The sequence below is a fragment of the Sciurus vulgaris genome (genome assembly GCF_902686455.1).
Source record: "Sciurus vulgaris genome assembly, chromosome: 3".
NCBI classification, from domain to species: Eukaryota; Metazoa; Chordata; class Mammalia; order Rodentia; family Sciuridae; genus Sciurus; species Sciurus vulgaris.
Window position 1 is genome coordinate 12,757,223 of NC_136463.1, and position 27,755 is coordinate 12,784,977.

Below are 27,755 nucleotides of genomic sequence, written 5' to 3' on the forward strand. Positions count from 1 at the left end.
TTTCCAGACACTACATGTCATGAGATATCACAATAGAATAAATGCAAAAACAGATATGAGAATCCAGCTGCCTGCTATTAAGCCAGAGGTTAAAAGGACTTACAAAAATTCAAAGCAACAGTATGTCTCCCTAAATTTCTTTTCTTTTATACTTTAGAGTTATTTTATTATTATTTGTGTTCATATGGAATGGCTTTATTATTTTTATTTTAAGTGAATTTAAAAATTAAAATTTTAAAATGTAGCCAAAAAAAAAAAAAAGCACACACCATACTGGTTCTGTTAACTGCCAAGAAAAGTCCCAAATTTTACCTTGAGAGACCTAATGTCTATAACAAAATGGAATACCCAATCATTTACAAGAATCCATAATGTATATATTGTCTTTCTTCTTTTCAAAGCCAATGATTTAATATTCAACATTTTCCTTTAAAAAGTAATAAATAACATTTCTTAACTATTGTTTTGGGTTGAACTGTGTCCTCCAAAAGGAAACACTGAAACTGATGATGAGTACTATACATGTGACCTTTTTTGGATGGAAACAGGGTCTTTACAGATGTAATCGAGTTAGAGTGAGGACATGCCAGATTAGGGTGGGTCTTAAACCCAATGACTACTCTCCTTGTAAGAAAACCATTGAAGACACTGGCACACAGAGACACGCAGGAGAACCCTGAGTGACAGCAGAGGTAGAAACTGGAATACTGCAGCTATGAGCCGAAGAATGTCAACTACTGACAGCTGCCACCTAAAGCTCGGAAGAGGCCAGGAAGAATCTTTCTCTTCTTCTAACACCTTCAGATAGAGCAGGTTTCTGCTGATATCTCAATTCTTATTTCCGGCCTTTAGAACTGTTGAGACAATACATTTCTGCTGTTCTAAACTACCTAAGTTGCAGTAATTTGATATGGAAGCCCTAAGAAATTAACATACTTAAATTAGCAAAGTTTGGGTTTGTTTGACTAATTTAAACACTTGGCATTGGAATGAAAATGTGGAAGAATAGATAATCATACATATTTTCGCTAACAGTAATTTTATGAAGACAACAGTAACAGTAATTTTATGAAGTTTCATGAAGACATTAATTTCGTTTCTTTTCTAAATTTTCAATAGTGAGCATGTGTATCTCCTACAATAAGAAAAAACTTTTAAAACCACTATTGCCACCATTATTTAACATTTTACATAAGTTCTGCTCAATATACGATAAATTAGAATGTGTGCTGCATTTATGTAGAGTTAAACTCTTTAAGACTTACTTATATGTTTATTCTTGAGTCTCTTATACAGCAAATGTATAAAACTTTCATATAACAAAAGTGTGAGACAGAAATAAAATTTTACCAAGGATGTTTAAAGATGTTCTTAGGTTCTGCTACCTTATTAACTCAGATAAACTGATTCTAAAAGCATATGTTAAAGGAAAGTGCTCACAGTAGCCAAGATCATTCTGATGGACCGAAAGGATACGAAGAGTACTTGTGAGCTATAATGATGATGACAGCACACTGCTAGCAGAGCCAGAGAAATCCGCCAACTAGAATGGAGATCTTCATTTACACGGAAGTTTGACGTGCAACAATGGCCATGATACATCAACGAAAAAAGGGAGCACTACTCAAAAGTAAAGCTGGAAAAAAAATAGCCATCCACATAGAAAACTATGAAATTAGATCCCTATCTTACACCAGTGACAAAAAATAACATCAGAGTTATTAAAGCCTCAGTGTAAAAGCAAAGCTTCAATGTTCTTAGTAGAAAATAGAAGTCTTCTTGCACTTGTGACAGCAAAAGATTGGATTAATAAGATATAAAAAGCACTAATTTTTATAAAAGATTCATGAAGAACTTTCTTCATTAAAAGATCATCTCTCCCCTACACCCTATTTGTTGATGTTGTTGATTCTCAAGGGAGAATGCTCTCTCCAGTGTTACGTTCCCTAGTTAGGCTTGCCTATCACAAATGGGAAGTTGCTAGCAGGAGTTCAACAGTGGTCCTAGACTTGGGGGGTTTCTAATCTGAGACTCACCTGTTCTTCACTACTTGAAAAAACTAACTGGCCAATACAAGAACCTAGTCTACCAGCTCTTCCCTAATATACAGGAGTAAGTGATAAACCCAAGGGATGCAAGCTCACAGTCCAAAATAACTACACACCAGCAAAAAGTTGTTATGAAAGAAAGTCACAATACCTTTGTATCTGTAAATAATATTATAACATACACATTATAATTCATCACATAGTACATTAATTTATAATCTGAACATGAACTATTAGAACAAATACACCAACGGCAATAAATATACTTAAGATAAAGATAAATATTAACAAGTGAAACCACAAGAAATTATTTCTTTTTAGAGTCAAATGAAAATACTAGGAATGAGAAGAAATAAAGAAATAAAACATGTACTAGATGTAATAAGCAGGAAAAAATTACTGAAGAGTAAGATCAAAATAAGAAACTAGCCTAAAAGTCCAGAATAGGAAGAAAATATAGAGATATGAAACATACAATAAATCCTAAAAGGTAGGAAGATATTTTCAAGAAAAATGGACTATAAACGCATTTCTCAGAATTATAGAAAAATGAAAAAAAACTGAGATTTAAAGGGCTCCAAATAATGTCAAAAGCCATACCTAAAGACATTTAACATACAAAGATCATCAGAGATCTGCTGATGTTCAAAGCTCTTCATTTCCTTAATTCATGGAAAGATCACATTGGGGTCACATTTTTTTCCTAAAGTTGCTTATTGACCTCATAGATGTGGTTCCACTGTGTTCTGGCATTGAATATTGGGTAAAAAAATCTGAACGTATCTTATTTTTTTTTTCCTTATAAGTGACTTGATTTTTCTTGTTTTTTTAATTCTTGGGGGTTGAGCGGACGTCTTTCAATCTGGCCACACCAAGGATCCTCAAGGCCTCTAGGACTCCCAGGGATCCATTCACCACAGCTTGTGAACTGCTACGGTAAAATGCTCGATGGTACCTGAACCTGAACCAGAGGCTGCTAATTCTCTCTAGAAAATAATCCAATGTTTGATTCTCATTTGGAAAAGAGACCATCCCTTGTTTCACAAAATGGGGGAGAAAATTATAAAGATCTGGTTGTTTTTTGTCCCTTATCTTATCAATTTTTTAAAAAGCTGTATTAAGGGACATTTCAAATACATAAAAAAGTGAACAGAACAGTATAATAAACCCCTTGTGCCCATACCCTTGCTGTTTCCTAAACAGACCTTCCAGCAAGCCTGCGTGGAGGCGCACTTGAACCTCCTCCTACACAGATGCCTGGAGCCTCCAGAGGTCACGTGGTTTAATTCAGCCTTGCTTCTCAGATGTCTTTGCTGAATTCAGAATTCTGCTATTTTGAACCTGCTAGATCAATACGAACTCATCCAATGCCTTTCCAACTCCAAACATTTGATTAATCTCCCAATTGTCAATCTGGGTTTCTGTCTTTCTCTTTCTCTCTCTTCTGTCATTTTTGTGGGAGGAATGGAAGCCTAAACTTCATCTTCAAGCAAATGTTGATTAACTTCTTACACTGAATCTTTCTTTTCTCATTTATATGTATCCATTATTCTTATACATTGCATTTTCAAAGACAATTGCATATTGAATGCTTATCAGGCAACTGAACTTACATATATTAATTTATTTAATAATTTGAACAACTTATATTGCCTTATAATATTGTTATCCTAACCCACAGATGAGGAAGATTTATATTTGAAGAGTTAACGTGACTCCTAAGGTATTAAGGATTTGAAATTTGAACTCAAGACTAACCCTAAGGTTCACTTAGGGTTACATGGGTTACACTTAGGGTTGCATGTCACTTCCCATTTCTTTTACCATTTGAGACAGCAGTTGGACTTGTCTAAGGACCCCAGGTAACTAAGACATACCTATCATATGCTGAGGTAACTGACCCCTAATTCAAATTCCACAGCATTAAATTCAACAAAGTACTTGGACCAAGCGAGGCGGGCTGAGGAGGCTGTGAATGGTAAATGAGGATTGGTTGATGCCTGGGATCCAACACTGAACAGTTCCATGAAGTCATGTTACACATCAGTAACACAACTGCTGAGGTACACTTGCCTTGGTGTGAGAAGCACTTGCAGATGAACCGACCTGCAGGACTCTCCCCGTCTTAGAGACTAGGAAGTCAAGGCTGAAGACATTCACCCCTCTGACCTATAATCTGCAACAATGTGTTCAACGAGGAGGCTCTCTGGGGGATCTCCACGTCACACTGGAAAACGTCCACGGCCTTTGGGCTGTTCAGTTTGGCTATGGTGACCTCCTTCTGCATTCTTTTAGTAAGGGAACTTTTTGGGTTTACCCAAGTGATATATGTATGGTCCCTTAGTCAAGATCAACTACCAAGAAAATTCATCAGAGTGGTCACACTATTCCTGTCTTCCTTTATGACCTTCACATTAGCATCAAGTGTTCTCAGAAAAACAGCCAAGTCTTTAGCTAAAAAAGGAAGGAAGGAAGGAAGGAAGGAAGGAAGGAAAGAAGGAAGGAAGGGAGGGAGGGAAGGAGGGAGGGAGGGAGGGAGGGAGGAAGGAAGGAAGGAAGGAAGGAAGGGAGGAAGGAAGGAAGGAAGGAAGGAAGGAAGGAAAGATTATCTCTGAACTAAACAACAATGTGGGGGGAAAGGAGAAATATTTATAAAACCCCCTGGTGGTTCAAAATAAAAATGGCATCAAACAATCAAGAATGAAATCCCTTCAGGGGCCCGTTCATTGCCACATGTACATCTGTAGCAAATAGGAAGGCCTTATGTTTTGGATACAAGGTATGTTCCTCCAAAAGCCCCTGTTCATGCAAGTGTGTCCAGAGTAGAAATGCTTAGATTAGGTGAGCTGTAACCTAATCAGTCATCCCCGTTTGAAAAACTAGCTGGGTAGTAACGATAGGCAGGTGAGGTGTGGCTGGAGGAGTGGGTCACTGGGGTGTGTTCTGGAAGGGTTCATCTTCCCTGTGGACCTTTCTCCTTTTTCTCTGCTTCCCAGCCACCATGAGCCCTTCTGCCATGACGTTCTGCCTCACTTTGTCCCCAGGGCAAAGGACTCAGCTAACCACAGACTAAACCTCTGAAACAGTGAGCCAAGACAAACTTTCTGCATCTGAATTGTTCTTGTGGGGTATTTTGGTCACAGCAATGAAGAGCTGACTAACATTAGAAGACAAAGCTTTTTACTTAATTCAACAGCATACTTGTACACAGTGCATGTCAGTCAAACATGAAGACGTGGAAATTAAGAAGATAGTTTCTAAAAATGTTTTAAAAAGAAAAAAAAAAAGAACTTACTGTAGCCTGTGTTTGTGCCATGTATTCACCCTCCATTTTATTCAGACGTACATTTGTATCCTCAAGCAATTCTTGAATATTTTCAGTGTGTCGCTTTTGAAGTTCAAATTTTTCCTTTTCCATTTCTGCAACAGCACTGTGGAGCTACAGAATGAAATCAAGATTCTTTCACTACGATGGAAAAGACTATTTTGGAATTCAGAAAATAAATATTTTCTAATATTCCTGTATATATATAGAGAGAGAGATAGATAGATATACACATTATACATGTATATATTATATGTATATGGTGATCTAACAAAAAATATAAAACCCTCAAGTAGACATTAAGTAAATATGTCACATAAAGAGCATGATTAAGAAGCAGTTTTTTGCCTTCCTGAATTGAAACTTTTAATTAATGAGCAAATATTAATATAAATCATATACTGCAGGTAGAGTAAATAAATCAGATAGATAATACAACACCTCAGTTAAAAAATAGCAGTCTGAAATAAGAGAAACAGAAAACTTTATTTTTTAAAATTTGTTCTTTCCAGTTATACATGACAATAAAATGTATTTTGACATAGCACACATGCATGGAGTATAAATTCCCATTCTTGTGGTTGTACATGATGTGGAGTTACACTGGCCATTTATTCATATATGAACATAGGAAAGTGATGTTCATTTCACTCTACTGTTTTCCCCATTCCCATCTCCCCTCCTTTCCCCCCACTCCTCATGTCCAATCCAGGGAAATTCCACTCCTCCCGCAACACCCACCACCACCACCTATTGTGAGTCAGCATCTGCAAATCAGAAAAAACATTCAGTTTTTGGTTTTGTGGGATTACTTATTTCACTTAGCATGATAGTCTCCAGTTCCATCCATTTACAGGCAAATGCCATCATTTCATTATTCCTTATGGCTGAATAATATTCTATTGTGTATATGTACCACATTTTCTTTATCCATTCATCTGTTGAAGGGCATCTAGGTTGGTTCCAGAGCTTAGCTATTGTAAATTGAGCTGCTGTGAACACTGATGTGGCTGCATCACCATAATATGCTGATTTTAAAGTCCTTTGAGTATATGCCAAGGAGTGGTATAACTAGGTCAAATGGTGGTTCCACTCCAAGTTTTTATATTATTATTGATTAGGGATATCATCCATATTTCTTATCTTATTTGAACAAAATTTTGCAAAATACTAATATAAAAAATACTTATTTCCCATTCAAACCTCCAAAAAGACTTCACATCTTTATCAATAAATGGATGAAGCTTTAAAATATCTTTGTAAACTAAGGTAAAGAAAAAAAAATAAAAAGTAAATTCTGGAGGTCTAAACAAGGTTCAGTGGGTAGCTTCAGTGGAAGGGAGCTGCAAATCTGTGCCCGTAGCCTTGTGGGCATTCGTTCAGTTCTCTTCCTGGGAATGGAATCCTAACTGACAGCCTGGATCCAACCCCACTCACCAGGGAGGGAGAGCAGAAGTCCAAAACAGCCTAAATGATCTACGTGATTCACTGTCCATGAGCAGGAGACAGACACAAGGACATGGCACAGGCGTTGTGAACTCTTACTTGACTAGGAAGACAAGGGGAAACTGAGAAATGGCTCAGGGTGGCTCATAGGTAACCATACAGAAGACTCTTGTGTTTCACAAATTAACATATGCAGTTTTGATTATGTGTAAGGGGTCCCCAAAATCCCTGATTTGTTTTATTTGTATTTTTGAACTATACATCTGAAAAGCAGTGTTATGTCCAGTGAGTGAACTGGCTGATATTTTCCCTCCAATTTTGCTTTAAACCTATTGACTATGACCAAAAAAAAAAAAAAAAAAAAAAAAAAAAATCAAGAAAATTAACTAAACACAAGAATTAAGTCCAAAGTGTGTTTTCAAAATGAAAACTACTTTAAAGACCATAGACTTCTAGAAAGAAATATACCAAACCATGACAGTAGCTATTTCTAGTAGGTCTAGAATTTAGAATTTTAAATTTTTTAATTCTATTTTTATACCTTTTTGTATATTCTGTGAAATCCATTACCTTTATAGTTAAATGCATTACTTTGAAGCATATTCTTTCATAGTGTCTATTACTATTTTAAGCAGCTTACCTTTTTTTCCCAATCATTATTCAGAGATTCTGTACTTTGTTCACATATCTTTTTTAGCTCTGCAATCTGGTTTTCTTTAGTCTCTCTGATAACTTGACAGTCACGTATAAGGGTCTGAACTGTCAAAAATGATGAAAACATAGTTATACCAACTCTAGAAACCACATAAGAGTTTGATGATATAAAATACAGCATACCAGTTAATAGATAATTCAATTTTTAACCAGGTCTTCTCAATTCTTTCTTCTAAAATATTTCTTATTCTTTGTCCTTTTTCTCAATTTGTAGCTATCAGCATAGACAGCCTTGGTTGAATTCATCTTTACTCTTTCCCTAGAAAATGTTAACAGTGTGCCCAGTATCATTCTGCTTCTAAGGGGTCCACTGTTGCTTTAAAAAGGATTTTCACCAGTACAAATCCAATGTCACTCTCAGGCTAAAAATCATTCCACAATTCTCCTCATCCAAAGGATAAAGGCCAAAAGCCTCTAACATGGAAATCTCAGCTCCTCATGATCCAGCTATTCTCTGGACATATCTCTTCCCACTTCAGCATTTTCAACCTACATTCTAAAACACACCAACCTATCTACAGAGTCTTGAGAACATATTCCTTCATATATCACTGCCTAAATACCATCACCTGTCTAACTGAAATATTCTTCCCTCCCTTGTTTAAAAAAAACAAAACAAAAAAACTCCTGCTCATTCTCAGAGTCTCAATTCAAGAATCACCTCTCTCTGCACCATTCACCAAGCAGATTCCTCACCTTGCAGAAACAGAAAGAAACTTCTTTATTTCCACAAAAGTGCATATATTTCTCCATTGAGTCACTTATGACATTATAACAATTTACTTGCCTATTTCCTCTTTAACAAGACTATTTTGACTAAGGAAAAAGATATTTAAACTTTTTATCCACAGGGCATAACAGAGCCACACAGACAAGTTCTCAAAAAGATGTGTACTGAATGAATAAATAAAGGAATCTATCATTTCAATATGTTATTGCTCCTAGATTCTTTAAAATAATTTTCAAGGTTTACATTACTAAAATTGGAATATGTTTTACATTACATAAAATATTTCCCCTTGCCTAGCAAGCCACAGGTCTGAACTCCAGCACTGAAATAAATATTTCCCATATAAATCATTCTATTTCTATCTTCTTTTCTAAAATTATGTAAACTGTTACTGATTTAAATTAAAATTTGTTTAATATATTCATGTTGTCTGGGTAGTATAAATTCAACTCCCTTTTTTACTTCAATGTATCCTTCCTTAATTACTGAATATATTTCCCTAGAAAGTTCTTTCACTCTTATATCTCAACTGTGCAAGACATAGGGGAGGAGATGAATCCAAATTAATTTAGTCTTTAGCATCTACAACATGTTTTACTTTACAATTCCAACATTAAACTAAGATCTGAATGTAATTCAAAGGGCTTAAGAAGCATTATTTTTAAAACTTCAACTTTTCTTTAAACCTTAAGCATGTTTGAATTGGATCAGGGTAAGAAAGAAAATCTAGAAATAAATTTAAATTATTTTTGTAGTCACTGATAATATTCAGAGAAAAAAATATGAAGAAATTTCTAATTACTTTCACCAACATTTAAAGCTGGAAATTAATCTAAAAGTATTCTTTTGCATTGGTTAATTTATATATATAATTGCCATCCTAAATTGTCAAGGGCATTACTTAAACACATTCAAATTTGGTGACCTAGGGGAGAGTAAGCTTTACAAACCCCTAAAGAAAACCTTCCTTTCCCCCATACACTACTAACTGCCAATAGCCTATCATTCACAAATCCTCACTCACTGTCCAAAACTTTTTCTTCACTTCCATTCTCACAACTCACACTTCCATGACTTAGCTATTGTGGGTCTTCATCACTTCATATATAAAATTACACAAATGCTGAAGCCCAAACATCTTGGAGTTCAAAGGAACTTTACATATTCTTTATTCTGACCCCATTATGTTATAACGAGTAAACCTAAAGTTATCTTTCAGGCATTGAAGAGCAGAACTGAATGAGATCCTATATTTCCTAATGAGTGGAATGCTCACATTCATTCTCTGTCTCTCTCTCTCTCTCTCTCCATTCTCTCTCTGTGCTCAACACACCCACCATTGCTAACCTACACTACCTAAAACGTGAGGTCCTAAAATTCACAACTCAAAAGTCATGCCTTCCCAGCATCTAGAAGATAAAGTACAAATTTATAAATCTGAAATTCAAGGTCATTCTTAATCTAGCCCCAAGTCAACTCTGTGACTCTTCTGAAACTCATACTTTAATGCACAGGTTACTCAATCTAGCTAAATAGTTTTGTAGCATCCTTCCCCAACTTACCAACTTTAGCTTTCCCATCCCAATATGGGGAACTCTTCTTTAACTAATTAAATCTTACTAAACTTTACAAAATCTTACATAAGTTCCTTTGTCCAAAAAATACAACACTTTCTCCCATGACTGCCTACTTATTTAGATGTTTTAACCCATAATCACAGTCAATTTAACACTTGATTAAATGTTTTCTTTTCCTTCTTCAGAAATGTGTAAATGGGGAATACTGCTTAAGTTTTTTCTGTCAATCAAAATACTAGTTGTTATCACTTCATGTGTACACATGGGTACATACAAACACAGAGACACACACTGTTAAACGCAGTCATGTGAAAGACCACATAAATTTGTTCATTGATTAAAGCTCACAAAAAAACAGAAATTAAATTTTAGTATCAAATTTGATAATCTCTAAAATAAAATGAAAATCTTATTAAAAAATTTATGAAACAACACATCACCTTTCTTTTCGAGCTTTCTTATAGTCTCCTCAGCTTCATTTTGTTTCTTTTTGTATAAAGCTTTCAATTCTTCAGTTTCATTATTCTTTCTTTCTAAAATCTGCAATTAAATGTAAAATGTTTTAGTATATTAAGCATAGAATACACAATTTAAAAATTAGCATAGTGTTTGCAAATCTGTCTCAATTTCATAAATGGTTTCTCCCAAAATCTGTAAAAATTATAGTACACTGGGATAATTATTAAATATGTTAGAATAATTGATTATCTAAAAAAGTATGCCATCTCTTTGGAATTTTCACATGCCAATTTTTAATAAGATTATAAATAATAAATTAGATGATTCCCTAAAATATAATTCAGAAATTAAACTGTCATAAAATGGCAGAGAGAAGTCATCAGAAACTTGACATGTTGGGAGGATACAATTCACTCCACTGCACTGGAATAGAACACCTTTCAGCTGAGCAGATCCCTGAGTCCTCCCACAAGAACTTCTCCCATCTTAATGAACAATGACAAGAATTCCCAGATACATGGGAAGATGACACATAAAAATCTTTAATGTCTAGCTCTGCTATTGTGAATCCAAAAAATGAGCTCAAAATATGCCAAAAACTGCATAAATTTTTTACACCAATGACATGTATCTATATCACAGACTTTAATCATTCAATAAATTTAATCATTATTTTATACTTCAAAACATATCTACATTTAAAAAAAAACTACAGGAATAACCAAAATGTACAAAAAGTTAGCAAGCAAGAGAAAGTGCTGACCTGGGGAAAAAGAAAACCAAATTGAGGTAGGAGGACAAATATCTACTATTTTTCTAATGATTGAGCCATGTTTCCTATACACTAAAAATCAAGTAAAAAAAAAAAAAAAGTTATCTACTAATGTCTAATCAACTTCTCCTTAGTGTTTTTTATGACCAGTGTTCTATTTTACTTTTCCTTGTTTTAGTCTCACCTCTAAGACTGACAGGTGAATAAAAAAAGAAGTAAATTTGACCCTGATGTCTGCAAAGAAGCAAAAAAAGGAAAATAATGTACACAAATAGATAAAACACCCTAATTTTATTCCTCCCCAATCGATGACATTTAAAAAATGCCATAAGAGGAGCAAATTGAAAATATACTTTCCAAATCTGACACAAGGTCAAGACTTTTACTTATATTTCACCTAGGAATTCAAATTAACTGTACTATTTTCTTTTTTCACATGGGATTTATTTTAAAAAAGACATTTCTAGAACAAATTTTTAAATTAAATGTTTTTCATAGAATAAATCTTTTTTTTAACAGGCAAACCAAGGAGGCCTACTTCAAACTCTATTATGCTGATATTTCCAAATATATCTTTTATATATATATTTCTTAAATATTGATGAACTTTATTTCATTATTTATATGTGGTGCTGAGAATCAAACCCAATGTCTCATACATGCTAGGCAAGTGTTCTACCACCGACCACAACCCAGCTCCCAAATATATGTTCTATATTCATTTATCATATCTATCTATATATATGTGTGTATATATACATATATATATCAATAGATTCTATTTCATTTGGACATGTTATATTAAAATTATATCACTGATTTAAATTAATGACCCAGACTATTCTACCAAACAACATAAAGTAATATTCTAATCAGAGCAAAAAGTAATATCTCTAACCTCTGAATGGGGGAGAGGAAAAGGAAATAATTAGATATTTTTTCTCTAATATGCATTCAGAGATTTCCTACTTGTTGCTTTGAAATAAGATGAGTCACATATGCATCTGACTAAATACTAATACATTTTCTGCTTTTGAGAAAGCCTGGATACATGATGGTTGCCACTACCCATCTCTGTCAGTCAGTTTGGGGAAGCAGAATCATGGGTTTAGTTTTGAAATAGGATATGCAAACTTTCTATTTCGATCAACCTTATGTATTTAAAATACACGCACTTGTTATTATCACCAAATATTTTTAATCATTACTAAAATACAGTATCAATTCAAATTTCATATAGTACAATCATAAGTTGATCATTTTTGCTGAGCCAGTTAGAAGGAAAAGTAAATTTTATTTAAAAATAAAGATTAGAAGATTAGAAGTCATAAATCTCAATGAGCTACTCAAAAAGAAGTCTTAGCTATCGAGCCTAACATTACAGTGCATGTAGTCTACACAAACCAGATCTAAGTTTGAGTTTCTTTGAAAATTAAGAGAAACCTATAGTATCAATAGACTAAAAGAATATTAGGATGAAACAAAACTCTAAGACAGTGGATGTCTTATTTTGATTTTATACAAGATAATGTCAGAATGAAGATAAAAAAGAACTGTAAGAAGTCCAACCTTAAAATAATAGTTGAAGGACTAAAAGATAATATAAATAAAAGATCTGATATAAACATTTTGCAAATGAATTTTACAGATCAACTTTTGCTGGGATGTTACCTTAGCAAATTCCATTTATAAAATAGACTATCATAAAGTACACAAATAAGTGGATGGTTTGAAATGTGAACAGATGAAAATCATCACAAGATCTAGAATTCAATAAAAATAAAATTAATAAGTGATATATGCCCTACCTTCTGGACATCGGCATCATGTTTCTGTTGCAGTTTAAGTTTTTCTTCATGAAATTTTGCTTCCATCATTTTTGTTTTCATGTCCAACTTAAAGGAAAATATTATAAAGGTATTATTTCTTACTTTCCTCTTTGGCAAAAGTATACCATTAAATTAAAATAATGCCCTACATCTTAAAAAATGTATTATTCTGCACTTTTACCTTGCATCCAGGTTCTAGCAATCGAACTACATCTATGAATACACTGACTATATTCTTTCAATTACTGCCAAACTAATTAAAAATCTTTAAAATAAATTTCACTTAATAGAAAAAACTGAAAATAATCTAAGTTATCCCCTACCTCCCTCTACCCCCACAAAAAAAGTTCATTTATAGTGGTATTCTGCTTATATGTTACATCCTCATAGTACTCTAGCCCTTATTATTTTTTAATTTTAGTAGATCTCTTCCAACCTTTTGTTCCTTTGCTCACATCTATATGCTCACTTCAAAATATTCTTATTAACCAACATATTGAAACAAGATAGTCTGACAATGAAATCCTTAAAAATGGCAAATGACTGATAAATACACATCTCTTTCATCCCTTCCTGGGCTCACAGACCCTCAAGGCAGTGTCCCTTCAAGCATCCCTAACTGCTCCTGTCCTCCCCATCGACACGAGGTGCAGCAGTGTGCTGAGCAGAGCCAGAGAAAAAGTCACTGATGCTGACTGATAAAAACCGTATCCTACAATTAAAAGAACCACAGGGACAGGATTATTCCTTACAATTTAAAAGAATATGTATGGCAACTGGATTCCGACAGAACTCATCTCTATACTTTTAAGCCCAGCACATACAAATTATGTGACTTTGGGCAAGTCGTCACTTTGACACCACTTCCTCTTCTGAACATAAGGAAAACCATGCTTCCATCAATGAACTGTGAAATTCTATTCAATGGAATAACTGAAGGAATAATTCTTAGTACAATAAGCAGTATAAAGTAGGTTTGCAGAAATGTTCATCTACAACCTTAGAAAAATGTTCTTTTAAAAATATTAGAAATGTACTTTCAAAATATTTTCTTAAAATTTTTTGTAATATATTTTATATTTTCAATTATTATTTCAAATACAAAATAAATAATATAAACAACATAAACATACCAAAATTAAATTTAAATTTTTACAAATAAAAGCTAAATAACACAGACTCCTAACTCTTACCTATTATGAGTGGTGAAGGAGACAGTTATCTATTTACTATGCAAAAGGAAAAAGTTTGAATATTTCTCTTCCCCTGCCTCTAAATCATGGGGTGCTTCCTCCTTATCTTTGCTGAAAGGGAACTGACCTAAATAAATGAGATGATCCTTAACAGAAGCATTATTGGGCAAGAAATAAAACACAAAAGTCAGCATAACAAAGTTGGCCAGGTATAAAGGACATAATTCACTGCCAGATGTCCCCATAATACCTTTTAGAGAATTTGTCAAATCCTCAGCTTCTGAGGGTTGGCCCTAAATACCACATGACTGTCTATGGTACCCTATCTGTCACCTCTCACCTGTCCCACCTGAAACTTTACTGACCAAATCAGAAATAAACACCTAACACATGCTTAAGCAACCCATTAGCTGGTGAATGAGTAGTTATTCAGATTCTCTCAAGAATCAGAACTGAGATGAAAAAATGTTCACCATCTTTAGTAATAAGAGAAATGCAAATCAAAACTACACTAAGATTCCATCTCACCCCAATTAAAATGGCAATTTTCAAGAATACAAGCAACAATAGGTGTTGGAGAGGATGTAGGGGAAAAGGTACACTCATACATTGCTGGTGGGGCTGCAAATTAGTGCAGCCACTCTGAAAAGCAGTGTGGAAATTCCATAGAAAACTTGGAATGGACCTACCATTTGACCGAGCTATCCCACTCCTCGGCCTATACCCAAAGGACTTAAAATCAGCATACTACAGTGATGCAGCCACATCAATGCTCATAGCTGCTCAATTCACAATAGCCAGACTGTGGAACCAACCTAGATGCCCCTCAATTGATGAATGGATAAAGAAACTGTGATATATATATACATACATACACACACACACACACACACACACACACACACAATGGAATATTACTCAGCTATAAAGAATAATAAAATTATGGCATTTGCAGGCAAATGGATGAAATTGGAGAATATCATGTTAAGTGAGATAAGCCAATCTCAAAAATCCAAAAAGACGAATGATCTCACTGATAAGCAGATGATGACACATAATGGAGGGTGGGAGGGGGGCAAGAATGGAGGAAGGAGGGACTGTGTAGAGGGAAAAGAGAGGTGGGAGGGGTGGGGGGAAGGAAAAAAATAACGAAATGAATTAAACATCATTACTCTATGTAAATGTATGTTTATGCAAATGGTATGCTGTTACTCCATGTACAAACAGAAACAACATGTATCCCATTTGTTTACAATAAAAATAAATTAAAAAAAAAATCAGAACTGAGACAGCAAGTAAACTATTTTTCTGAGAAACCCCAAGTTCTAGAGCACTACACTCCAGAGAAAGCAGGTGAAGTAGTATGTGGAAGAAAGCAAAGCAAAGACACAAACAACAAAGACTATAAACAACATAATATCTAAAATAAGAAGTAAGTAATTTTACCCTCCAAAAATTTCTATGACATGAGGTCCACCTGAATTCAAAATCTGTGTCCCTTTTTATCTATGGTAGAATGATGGATCTCTGTTCTTTAGTATAGTATTAAACTTGAAGAAAAATTTCAATTTAGCACAAGAAGTTCCCATATACCTTTAACTCAGATTCATTATTATTTACATTTTGCCCTATGTGCTTTATGACTTTATAGCTAGAGCTACAAATAGATATGTTGGGAGAGAGGCAAGAGGAGGAAGAGGGAAAGAGACTTGCATATTATTTTCTGAATCACTTTTAAGTTATTAACATCATGCCTTGATCCCTAAGAATTTAAGCATATATTTCCTCAGAACAAGAATACCATTTTTCATAATAACAGCATAGTTGTAAAGATCAGAAAACATAATTTTAACACAATAATAGTATCTCATGAGAAGTTTAAAGTCAGCTCTGAATTTATCACAATAATGTCATTTACATCTAATATTTTCCCAGTCCAGGATCCAACCCAGGATCGGGCATTGCCTTTAGTTGTCACATCAACTCTCTCCTTTAATCTGGAACAACCTTTCTTTGTGTTTCTGGGCTGAAATTTTTGAAGAGTACATTAATTTACTGATTTGTTTCCCAATTTAGATTTATCTGAAGTTTCTTCATGATCAGATTTCTTAGAGTTTAACAAGAATGACACCACAGAGATGTTGTACCCTTTTTTTTTAAACACCATTATAAGAGAATGTTGGTTTGTCTTAATATTTTCAATGTAAAGTTTAATAACATTGTTAAATCAGTGAAGACCATGATTTTATAAAGGTGTCATTAAAAAGAAAGTTTCCCTACTAACATCCTTTAAAAAAATAAAATTAAAAATTTAAAAAAAAAAACCAGAAGAGTATCTCTTCTCTGGAAACTCTGACCTTGATACCACAGAATAGTTCTATGTTTATGCCTTACTAAAGTAATATAAAAAGCTAATATGAAAATACAAGGTTTGGATATACATGTAGATATGAAAAAAAAGATGTGTAAAGATGTGTGAATCTATATACACATTTTGTGTAAAAGACAAGAAACAAAATTGCTTAGTTTAGTTTACCACAAAAGACTGAAATTGAAAGACTAAATACAACACTTATAATTTGTTTGACCTGTAAGTAATCCTGACACCAAACGATACTTTTAATTTTCTTTTCCTGGGATCACGATATATATAATTTCAAATTTTGAAAGCCTGGAGATCTATCTAAGCTATAATGAAGTGAAGAGTACTAACCTAACCTCCCACTATGTTAACCAGCATAAAATAGGGTGTAACATATGAGGAAACTGTCTTCTGGCACTGGACAACAGGCAGCCGGCTCTGTGATCCTCGTGAATTGAACCCCACGATAGTTCCGACTCTGCCTGTACAACTGTAGTCCAGGTACAGCACCACCGGCCAGGTGAGCTAAGAAGGCAGGGTCAGAGTTCCAAGCAGTTAAAGAAGCTGCAATCTTAAGTACAGGGCACACAAGCTGCCCAGTAGAATCCTCTGCCAGTCCTGGCTGTGAGTTAACGGGCTAGATGTGTGGGCACTGAATGAATAATGGAGCACAGCTGCTACAAAGAGGAAAACATAACCAGGATTACACATTAAACAGGACTGGGAGACACCAAGGAAGCAATAATATGGAGACACCTTCCTAAAAACTGGTGAACATCTGGGCATCCAGCTGAAACATCTGAGACCTACTCTACACTTGCCTACCAAAGGCTAAAAGCAAGCCTCTCAGATCCTCAGACAGTATGTAGGCTGGGTCCCACCAGGTTGAGGGATTGGGTATATATTTGACCTTTCACAGATTTGCCCACAGAATATTAAGCCAAGTCTATACAACTTGAACAGCCTACAAGAATGGGGGGAAAAATCATATTCCGTAAGTTAAATAACAGAATCCAGAGTCTCTACAATGTATTCTCCACAATGTACTTTAAACAAAAATTAACAAACATGCACAAAAAGAAAATTTTATTCACAGGCAGAAACAAATTTTTTTTAAAAAGGCGTTAATAAGGCCCAAGATGACTGTCTATCATATAAGTGCTTAACAGAGCTAATAAAATAACTTCAAAGAACTCAAGAAACATATATTGGTAAAATTTGTTTTGATGAAATAGTAGACATTAGAAGACAAATTATAGTTTAAAAATGCTGACAGAAGAAACTCTCATCACAGAACTGTAACAAAAAGAAATACTAAAAGATGGTCTTAAGAATGAAAGCAATTATATGAGATGAAAACTTACACAAGAAGAAGAGTAGCAGAAATAGTAAAAGTGAATAAATTACAATTATTTTTATCTTTTTATAACTTTTTTAAAGACAACTGTTTCAAAAAAAATCTAACTGAACTGTGGGCTTACAATGTACATAGAGTCATCACACCAACAGCACTGATGAAGCAAGGTTACATTGGATTATACTATTTTGAAGTTATTAGGTTTGGGGAGTTGGAATTGAAAGTAGGAAAAATCAAATGTGAGTGGTAAAATGCTGATATAAATTAACTTTGATAAGGTAAAAATGCATACTTTTAGCCCTAAAAAAACCATTGAACAAAAAGAAGATATAACTAAGAAGTCAACAGAAATGTTAAAATGGAATAATAAAAAAGTGAATAACCAAAACTAAACCAAGAAATGAGCAACAAAAGAATGGAAACAAAAAGAGGGGCTCAGACAAAATCAATATCAAGAAGGCAGATGTAAACCCAAACATAATGAATAATAGTTATATTAAATTTAAGTGGACTAAATACTTCAATTTTAAAGTGATTGTCAGATGAAATATTCTTTAAGTGACCCCACTATATGCTGTCATCAAATAATCAATTTTAAATGTAAAGGCACAAACAGGTTGAAAATTAAAGGATAACAAAGAAATAAGTAAGCCCAAATCTTCACCATGTCAGCCTAGGATCTGACTTCCTTAACAAGACCCCTAAAACACAAGAAGTTAAATCAAAAGACTCAATACATGGAATGGGCTCAAACTAAAAAGGTTCTTCTTGGCAAAAGAAACAATCAATAATGTGAAGAGAGAACCTGTACAGGTTGGGAGAAAATCTTTACCACATGCACCTCAGATAAAGCATTAATCTCCAGGATATATAAAGAACTCAAAAAATTTAACACCAAAATAACAAACAACCCAATCACTAAATGGGCTAAGGAACTAAACAGACCCTTCACAGAAAAGGATATAAAATCAATCAACAAACATATGAAAAAATGTTCATCATCTGTAGTAATTAGAGAAATGCAAATCAAAACTAAGATTTCATCTTACTCTAGTCAGAATGGCAATTATCAAGAATACAAGCAACAATAAGTGTTGTTGAGGATGTGGGGAAAAAGGTATATTCATACATTAGTAGTGGGAATGCAAAATGGCACAACCATTATGGAAAGCAGTATGGAGATTCTTCAGAAAATGCGGAATGGAACAACCATTTGACCCAGCTATCCTACTCCTCAGTTTATACCCCAAATTACTTAAAATCAGCATGCTAATGACACAGCCACATCAATGTTTATTGCAGATCAATTCACAATAGCTAATCAATGGAACCAACCTAGGTGCTCTTCAACAGATGAATAGATAAATTGTGTGTGTGTGTGTGTGTGTGTGTGTGTGTGTGTGTGTGTGTGTGTGTAATGGAATATTACTCAGTTTTAAAGAAATTAAATTATGGCATTTGCTGGTAAATTCTGGATGGAGTTGGAGAATATTATGCTAAGCAAAATAAGTCACACTCAAAAAAACCAAAGGCTGAATGTTTTCTCTGATATGCAGATGCTAAATCACAATAAGGGGAGGCAGCACTAAGGAAGAATAGAATTACTTTATATTAGGTAGAGGGGAGTGAAGGGAGGAGAAGGGATATGAGGGTAGGAAGGATAGTAGAGTGAAACAGACATTACTTCATGTACATATGTGACTGAATGACTGATGTGATCCTACAATATGTACAATTAGAAAAGTGAGAAATTACACTCTATTTATGTATGATTTATCAAACTGTATAAATGCATTCTACTGTCATGTGTAACTAATTAGAACAAATAAAAATTAATTTTAAAAGATATCAAATTAAAAAAATGAAATGACCCTGTAGATTTTGATTGCAATTCTTTTCATTCATGAGAATGAAATACAGTAAAATATCTAGAGGAAAAAAGTGTAACAAAAGAAATAAGGGCTATTTCATAATGACAGAGGAAGACTTACTAAAGATTAAGTAGCAAAATTTCCATTCACATCCAGAATAGAAAATATTATTTTTATCCATAGTATGAAAATAATCTTATAGCTCAATACTAAGATGAAGTTGTTTTAAAATGTTTAGCAAAAACTTGAACAAATGCTTACTATTAAAAAAATAAATTGTCAACAAGTGCATGAAAAGATGCTCAATAGAATGATAACCATCAGTGAATATAAATTAAAACAACCATGAGATCAACTATACAACACATGAAGGTAGGCTGGGTAAGCTCAGTGGTGGAGCGCTTGACTGGCATGTGTGAGGTCCTAAGTTCAATCTCCAGCATTGCAGAAAAAAATTAGAAAATCTTAAATGCAAGTCAGTGAAAGAAGCTAGTCTGGAAAAGACAAACATAGGACATCTAGAAAAGACAAGGAGAAATGAATAGGTTGAGCACAAAGGATTTTTATGGCAATAAAACCATTCTGTTTGATACTATATGGTATATACATACGGCATTATGCAAATTCCTTATACTTTCAGCTCAATTTTCCTGAAAACCAAAAAGTGCTCTTTGAAAAAGGAAATAAGTTTTAAAAAGTTATGGTAAGAAACCACTATATAGCACTAAAATGGCTAAAATAAATTTAAACTGACAACATCAGGTGTTGGTGAAGTTGTGAATCGACACGTAGCCTCATTGCTGATGGGAGGGTAAAATAGTAGTTACTGGTAAAACAGTTTAGCAGTTTTGTGCCAGAAAAATGAGAACTTAACTTAAAAAATCATGCACACTAATTTTCATAGCAGTCGTAGCCTTAAGAGTCCAAATTGAAAATAAACCAAATGTCAATGGAATAATAACAAGTTATGGTACATCCAGACAATAGAACATTACTTCATAATGTTAAACATTTTGTTAAACTGCTGATGCATACAATTACATGGAAGAATCTCAGAAACACTATGTTGAGTAAAAGAAGCTAGACACAGTATAATTCCATGTAGCTCCTATTTATTCTTTTTCTAAGTTAATTAATTCTCTTTCCTTGTCTTCGAATTTTTCAAATTCTGCTGCCTCTCTTCTCAAATATTCTACTTTTATCCATTACCTCTGACCAATAACAAATACAGAACATTAAAAATCAACATATGTATCCCACATGACATATTTGAGACAACATTTTTTTAAAATAATTTAACCTTTATTTTATTTCTTTGTTTTCATGTGGTGCTGAGGATCAAACCCAGTGCCTCATGCATGCTAGGCAAGTGCTCTACCACTGAACTACAACCCCAGCCCCAGACATTTTTATGGGAGGAAAAAGGGACATTTATGAAATCTATAGAATTTGGGGATAGAAAAAATATATTTAATACAGATAGTTGCAGGAAGTGGCTCAAAACATCACCAGCAAAAAAATTACATCTTAATACTCATGATTTTAAAATAAAAAAGTTGATGAGATCAATATACCAATATTTCACTACATAATTATCACCACTACATTAAGATACTATTCACAAGTATTATGGGCATCCTAATCTTGCACCAAAGACAGTTTAGTGATAAATGTTTCAGTGTTTCCAGCACAATTTAAAAAGGTTAACATAATGGTTGTACTTCACTTTTTTGCAAAAAAAAAAAAAGAAAAAAATGGTATACAATCTACAACAATCATGTGGTGAAATACAGTAAAACTCAAAGAAAAGTTACTATATGTAGCTATTACCAGTCATTAAACCCAAGATTTAAAATATCTATAAAATTAGCAGAAATTTGCTTGGGACAGAAGACAATTAAGTTTTAAAAGGGTAAGAGGAAATTGGGTGAGGCATACAGAAATTATACAGAGTGAGACAGAAATACAGATAGAAGGGTAAAATAATAGTATAAACAGCCATTTAAGGGCAAAAATCCTCAGTTAAATAATAAGAGACATTATTATAATAAGAACAAAAAATAACATAAGCTAATACAAGGAAGTTGTAGTAGAAGTAGCAGTAGAATAGCAATAGCAATAGCTGTGTTGACATAGTAGTAGTAATAGCAGCCACAGTAGCAGTAGCACCAAGAAATGGGATAAAGAAATTGAAAAAGAAAAAGGACAGCATTTGCTTGATTACTAACTATGTAGTGTACAAAGCACTGTTCCTAGAAATTTATGTGCATGATTTCATTTAACCCTCAAAACGACCTTCTGAAGTAGGTGCTTTTATTGCCCCCATTTTAGAGACTAGGAAACAAAGGAACAAAGAGGAACCTGCTCAAGGTCACTCAGCCAAGGAAGTATAAAGCCCAGATTTGTATTCAGGAATCTGTCCACATAATAAACGAAAGTTACATAATGTTGAGTAAGTTTTTAAATGAGGGTTCACCTGCCTGTAATAGACTAATACAAAAACAGAACTCAAATGAGGAAAAGATGATATGTTCTCTAAATAAACAATCGTGTGGTTTTAATAAATATGGTATAACAGAAAATCTGGCACAACTGGGAAGAGAGGCAGAGACAGGCACAAAACACATCATCGTTACAGTTAGAAAGCACATCATGGCTTAATGTTTTTCTCTAAAGGTTTCTTTTAATTCTTTTAAATTAGTTCAGCGCTCCTACCTTTTCAAGTCTATTGTTTGAGGCTACACTTTACCTCACTGATATTTATTCAATAGAACTTACAAAAATCCCAGTTAAGGGTTACACAGAATAATTTGCTGTTTAAATATTTGGGCTTTCCCCACAAGAGAATCATTCTCTTTTTTCCTTAATGAACTTATCAATAAATATTCCATACTTCTTCACTTTCCTTCAAAATTTGTCTTTTGTTCTTATTAAAACTGCACTCTCAAGGTCAAAATGATATCAGTATCATTTTCCATGAACTGGATGACAAGATCTAAGGGTGGGCTTCATCCTCTTCTCATCGGCAGCTTGCACCACGATGCTCCTTTCTTTGCTTGGCTCTCCTTGGCTTCTGTAATAGTGTCGCTAAAGAGACTCCAGTCTCTTCTCGCCCTGGAGAATGTTTCTTTATCTCTTTAACCTTATCTACTTCTTCCTGTACCTAATGGTTAGCATAGCTCTGGACTGAGTCCCACAGTCATGTTCACTGTGTACAGACACTTGTCATTGATGATCTTCTCAGTATCTAACTCTAACCTCAAATACAGATCAATCACAATTCCCAATCTCCAGGCCTCTTATCTGTCCAGGGTTCCAACTGTCTCCTAGAATCTCCGTTAGATATTTCTGTGGCACATGAAATTCAAAAATCAGTAAAAACAGTACCTACTATGTACAAACAAGTTACTTGTCTTTAATTCCTCCTTTTCAAGTGAGTTAGCAAATTCCATCCTAGCACACGCATTTGCAGCCTAACTATTACCAATCTGCTAGGTAGTCTTTTTTTTTTTTTTTTTTGCATTGTGCAGTGCTAGGGATTGAACTCAGATGTACCAATTAGGCAAGCGATCTACCACAGGGCTATAACCCCAGCCCCAAATGGTTATTCATTAACCCTACACTTCAACTCTTAGAACAGCTTCTTCAATAGTTACCAATCTTTCACTTGACTAATCCATCTGCAAAACTACTATCAATTTACTTTTCTGAAGCACAGTTGTGAAAATGGTATTCTATAGGCAACGCTTCAAGGGCACTGTCTTATCAACAGCAACATACAGTTCTGACTTTACCACTCTCTTTTCTTTTTCTTAGTACCAGCCAAGTGGTCAATGAGCTACAGCTCAACACACCTCTGGTTTCATGATTCCATGCCCACTCTCACTATTAAAATTCCACATGATTCAACTCCTGGCTCAAATGTTTCTTCCTTCATGAAGTCTTCCTCAAGTTCCCCACACAGAAGCAAGATCTTCCCCAATACACCTCACACTGCCTGTTCTACACTGCCTTGCAATTGGTTTGCACTATCTTTCTTTCTTTCCAAGAAATGAAAAATATGTTTAAGGAACTTTATCATAATTCTTGTTGAATAAAATAATTTCAAAGGGATAGGGATGGAGTTCAGTGGTATAGTACTTGGTGTGCATGGGCAATGCCTGGGTTTAATCCCCAACACTATAAATAATAATAATTTTTAGTCACACTTGTATTCTCTTTTTATTGTACAAGTACACTTATATGTATATACGTGTGTGTTAAAACTAAGTTTTGAAATTTAGAAAAGTAAGAAACTTAGAATAATTACAGAATCGTTAATGTCAGACCAAAATAGAGTGAGTCACTAATATAAGCAAAGAATTTAACCCTAAAAACTGCATAAGAAAAGTGAATCCCATATTATTCCATTGCTAAAATCAACCACTGTTCTACTTATTCTCACCTACCAGCTTTCATGTTAAAGAGGTTTCATGTGAAACTAAAATATCCATCTACACCATTTGTCCCCAATTAAAAAAAAAAAAAATTATGGTTAAGAGTCAATCAGGATAAATGGAAAAAAGAAAGACTCAACTCACTGAACCAAATCCCTACATAATATGACCAGAAAAATTCCCTCAGAAAATTACATGGATACCCTAGGGCAAAACAACCCACATTCAGAAAAAGAAATAGACATCAAGAGATCAGGGTTCAGTTCTCAGTTTAAGAGAATATAGCAAGCCACCTTATGAGAAACTACTGCTAAAGCAAAGAAATTGAAATTGAATGCCTTCAATTTTTAGAAGGCATTCCCGCAAGCTGTTTTTAAAAGAATTTCTGAAATTTCTACTTGAAACTTAGAAATTCTATTTACAACATCCACTAGGCCCCATTTTCTATAAAGTATTTACTTCAAATAACTCTGAGGTTGGACATTCCTACCAAATGAGGAAAGTTGATGAATATACTCACTGATTTAATATAAAAGTCTCCTTGGGTATAAAGATATCCTACTTACAATATAACTAGCTAAATTTCAAAACAATTATCAACATCATTTGTACATTTTACTCAATATATACAAACTTTGAATTAAAGTTTTTTTGTTGTTGTTTTGTTTTGTTTTGTTTTTTTGGTTCCAGGGATTAAACCCAGGGGCGCTTAACCACTGAGCCATATCCCAGCCCTTTTTGTATTTTATTTAGAGATTGAGTTGCTTAGGGTCTCACTAAATTGTTGAGGCTGGCTTTGAACGCGAAATTCTTCTGTCTCAGTTTCCAGAGCATGCATCACTCCAGCCCACAGATTATTTTCTTTTTAATCACATTCCCAAATGTCCTCTATTAACTAAGTTAGTCAACATTATTCCTACAGAGGAGCAGTTTTCTAATTGACAATGCTACTTTTTACTATAAGCTATTTTATACGTGCAAATTTTGCTTAACATTTGCTACTAAAGTAACAGAGTAAGAAATTAAAAATAAAATAGCATGATAACCATTAAATACTCTGCAAGGGAAAAATGTATTAAAGTTATATAGATGGTCATCATCCATACATTTTAAAATAACAAGGCCAGATGCAGTCAAGTACACCTGTAGTCCTAACTTGGAGGCTGAAGTAGGAGTATCCTTTGAGCCCAGGAGTTCATGGTCAGCTGGAGCAACATAGTAAGAAACTGCCACCAAAAAAAAAAAAAAAAAAATACATAAAGCATAGCATAGCACAGAACAATACAATACAATACATACCAAAGAACTCCCTATGCCTATGTAGCAATTAAATTGTACATAAAAAATATATATAAACCATTGGCCACCTATTTTCCAAGTATTATTGGCAAGAACTGAATGATTTATTTCAGTCACAGTTTGTATATTTCAATAATTATTACTCATTATGCAAGAGCGATTCACAAAATAACCATCACTCTGCTACTCACATATCTAATTATTACAATCGTCTTTCTAGAGAATTTTGTTCGCTATTAGAGTAAATTATCATGTTATCAATTACAATTCTTCCTGATTAATATCTCCAATTCTGTACTGTAATGTATCCTACTCTCAAAATACTAATTTGTAATATTTCATAAGACCAATTGTTATCCATTCTGCTTACTGACAAAGTTGGCAATAAATATAAGATGCAGTTTTCTTATACCTAGAGACAGATATATCACATTCTCCTAAACAAAAATTTTAATCATTTTGGAATGTGCCATATTAAAAGAAGTGACATTTAAACATCATGTACATAGAACATGCTGTTATTTTCCTTTTTCTGAATTTAAAAATGGGTTCACACTTCATATACAATTTATAAGAAGAACAAACATAATTATATAACGTACTGAGATTTTATTTATCTCCATATGCCTTATGGAATATTTCCTCTTTTTATCAAACTTTTTCCTTTTCTACGCATATCAACACCTGTATTCCATATTAACAACCTAGTATTATTGTAACCTTAATAGAGGATCAAAACTATTAAGTTCTATCCACCCATTAACTCACTGGCATCTAGGCAATGATCTAAACCTTGTCTGGGTAGTACTTAAAATGATATTTCTATTTATTCAATTTTGTTACCTTGTGTTTACCTAAATGATATACTTCACCAAAAAAAATTTTTTTAATTAACCTGTTGGATATGGTGACGATACCTGTAATCTTAGTAACTCAAGAGGCTGAGGCAGAAGAATCCTAAGTTCAAGGTCATCCTCAGCAAATCAGCAAGACCCTATCTTGAAATAAAGGATGGGGATGTAGCTCAGTGGTAAAGCACCTCTGGGTTCAATCCCACTACCTCCCACTCTCAAAACAGTTTTAAAATACCAGTTTTCCCATTGGTATGTAGATTTCCATCTTGTATTCACTGAAATTCTACATTTAATTAGCAGAATCATAGGAAAAGAAATCTAATTGGCATTACATGCAAGAAAGTAGCAACATCCTATTTTTAGGCAATAGGTGGAATATTCCATGCGGTGGAGGTGAAGTTCAAAGGAATTTTTGTGTTTTATTTTACAAGTAGAGCAATTTCTATCATCTGTTCTCTGAAAATTGATGGTAGCTCTAAAAGTTCTTTCATTTTCAATGACAAGACTTTTCCAAATATGTTAATCCATGTCAGAAATCTTTTCTCAGATTACAGGGAAAAAATTTAAAAACCACTGGATGATGCTTACTCTCACAGAACTCTGTGATGTGGACATCAGAGGAAATGTGTTAGCAATTATAAAAGCAAACAAGTCCAAGTAAGTTTGTGAATGATGAGCTCAAGTTAAAATAAAGAACTGTCACCGAGCATATGTTTTACCATGACGCTCAAAATAAATTACAAAATTGAAAGAGCAGCTTGAAATATTTTATAGGTGTATTTTACGCACAAAAACAAAACCACTGTATTTACTTAACTCTGTTAAAGACTGTAAATATTACTAATTTAACATCATAGGTAACTTGCACACAATAACAAATATAAAATGTAAGTTGTGCGTATAAAGTTTGATTTCTAAATGCTAATCAGATATTCTAAGGCACTCCCTAAAACTTCAACAGAATTATTTTATTAAATGCTTGATGATGGAGATAAACTGTAATCTGTATAAAATTTCATATAACTTCATTCTCTCCATATTGACTTCACTTTCTGACATAAGTCTTTCAACCTCCTACACTTTATTTTATACATTTAAGAACTGACTAACCAGTTCAACTACAGAAGACAATAAATATAATTCATCACATCACTAGACTTAAAAACAAGAATTATGTGATCATCTCAATAGATGCAGAAAAAGCATTTGACAAAATACAGTACCCATTCATGTTCAAAACACTAGAAAACCTAGGGATAGTAGGATTACACCTCAACATTATAAAGACTACCTATGCTAAATGCAAGGTCAACATCATTCTAAATGGTGAAAAACTGAAAGCATTCCCTCTAAAAACTGCAACAAGCACAGATGCCCTCTTTCACCACTTCTATTCAACATAATCTCTAGTCAGAGCAATTAGAAAGGAGAAAGAAATTAAAAGGGCACAAATAGGAAAAGAAGAACTCAAACTATCACTATT

General features: G+C 33.8%; 1 protein-coding gene across 8 annotated transcripts in view; it reads right to left on the reverse strand.

Annotated features, from left to right (window-relative positions):
- The window catches only part of CEP112 (centrosomal protein 112), a gene marked incomplete at its 3' end in the record, with an annotated part of 475,585 nt that overhangs the window by 351,722 nt on the left and 96,108 nt on the right, over positions 1–27,755 (reverse strand). For all 8 annotated transcript variants that reach the window (XM_079131573.1, XM_079131569.1, XM_079131572.1 and 5 more), the window contains 4 exons: positions 12,880–12,966; positions 10,281–10,380; positions 7,460–7,578; positions 5,344–5,487 (listed from right to left, as the gene is read on the reverse strand). In XM_079131573.1, coding sequence (XP_078987699.1) covers positions 5,344–5,487; positions 7,460–7,578; positions 10,281–10,380; positions 12,880–12,966 — 450 coding nt within the window. The remainder of the gene's footprint in view (positions 1–5,343; positions 5,488–7,459; positions 7,579–10,280; positions 10,381–12,879; positions 12,967–27,755) is intronic.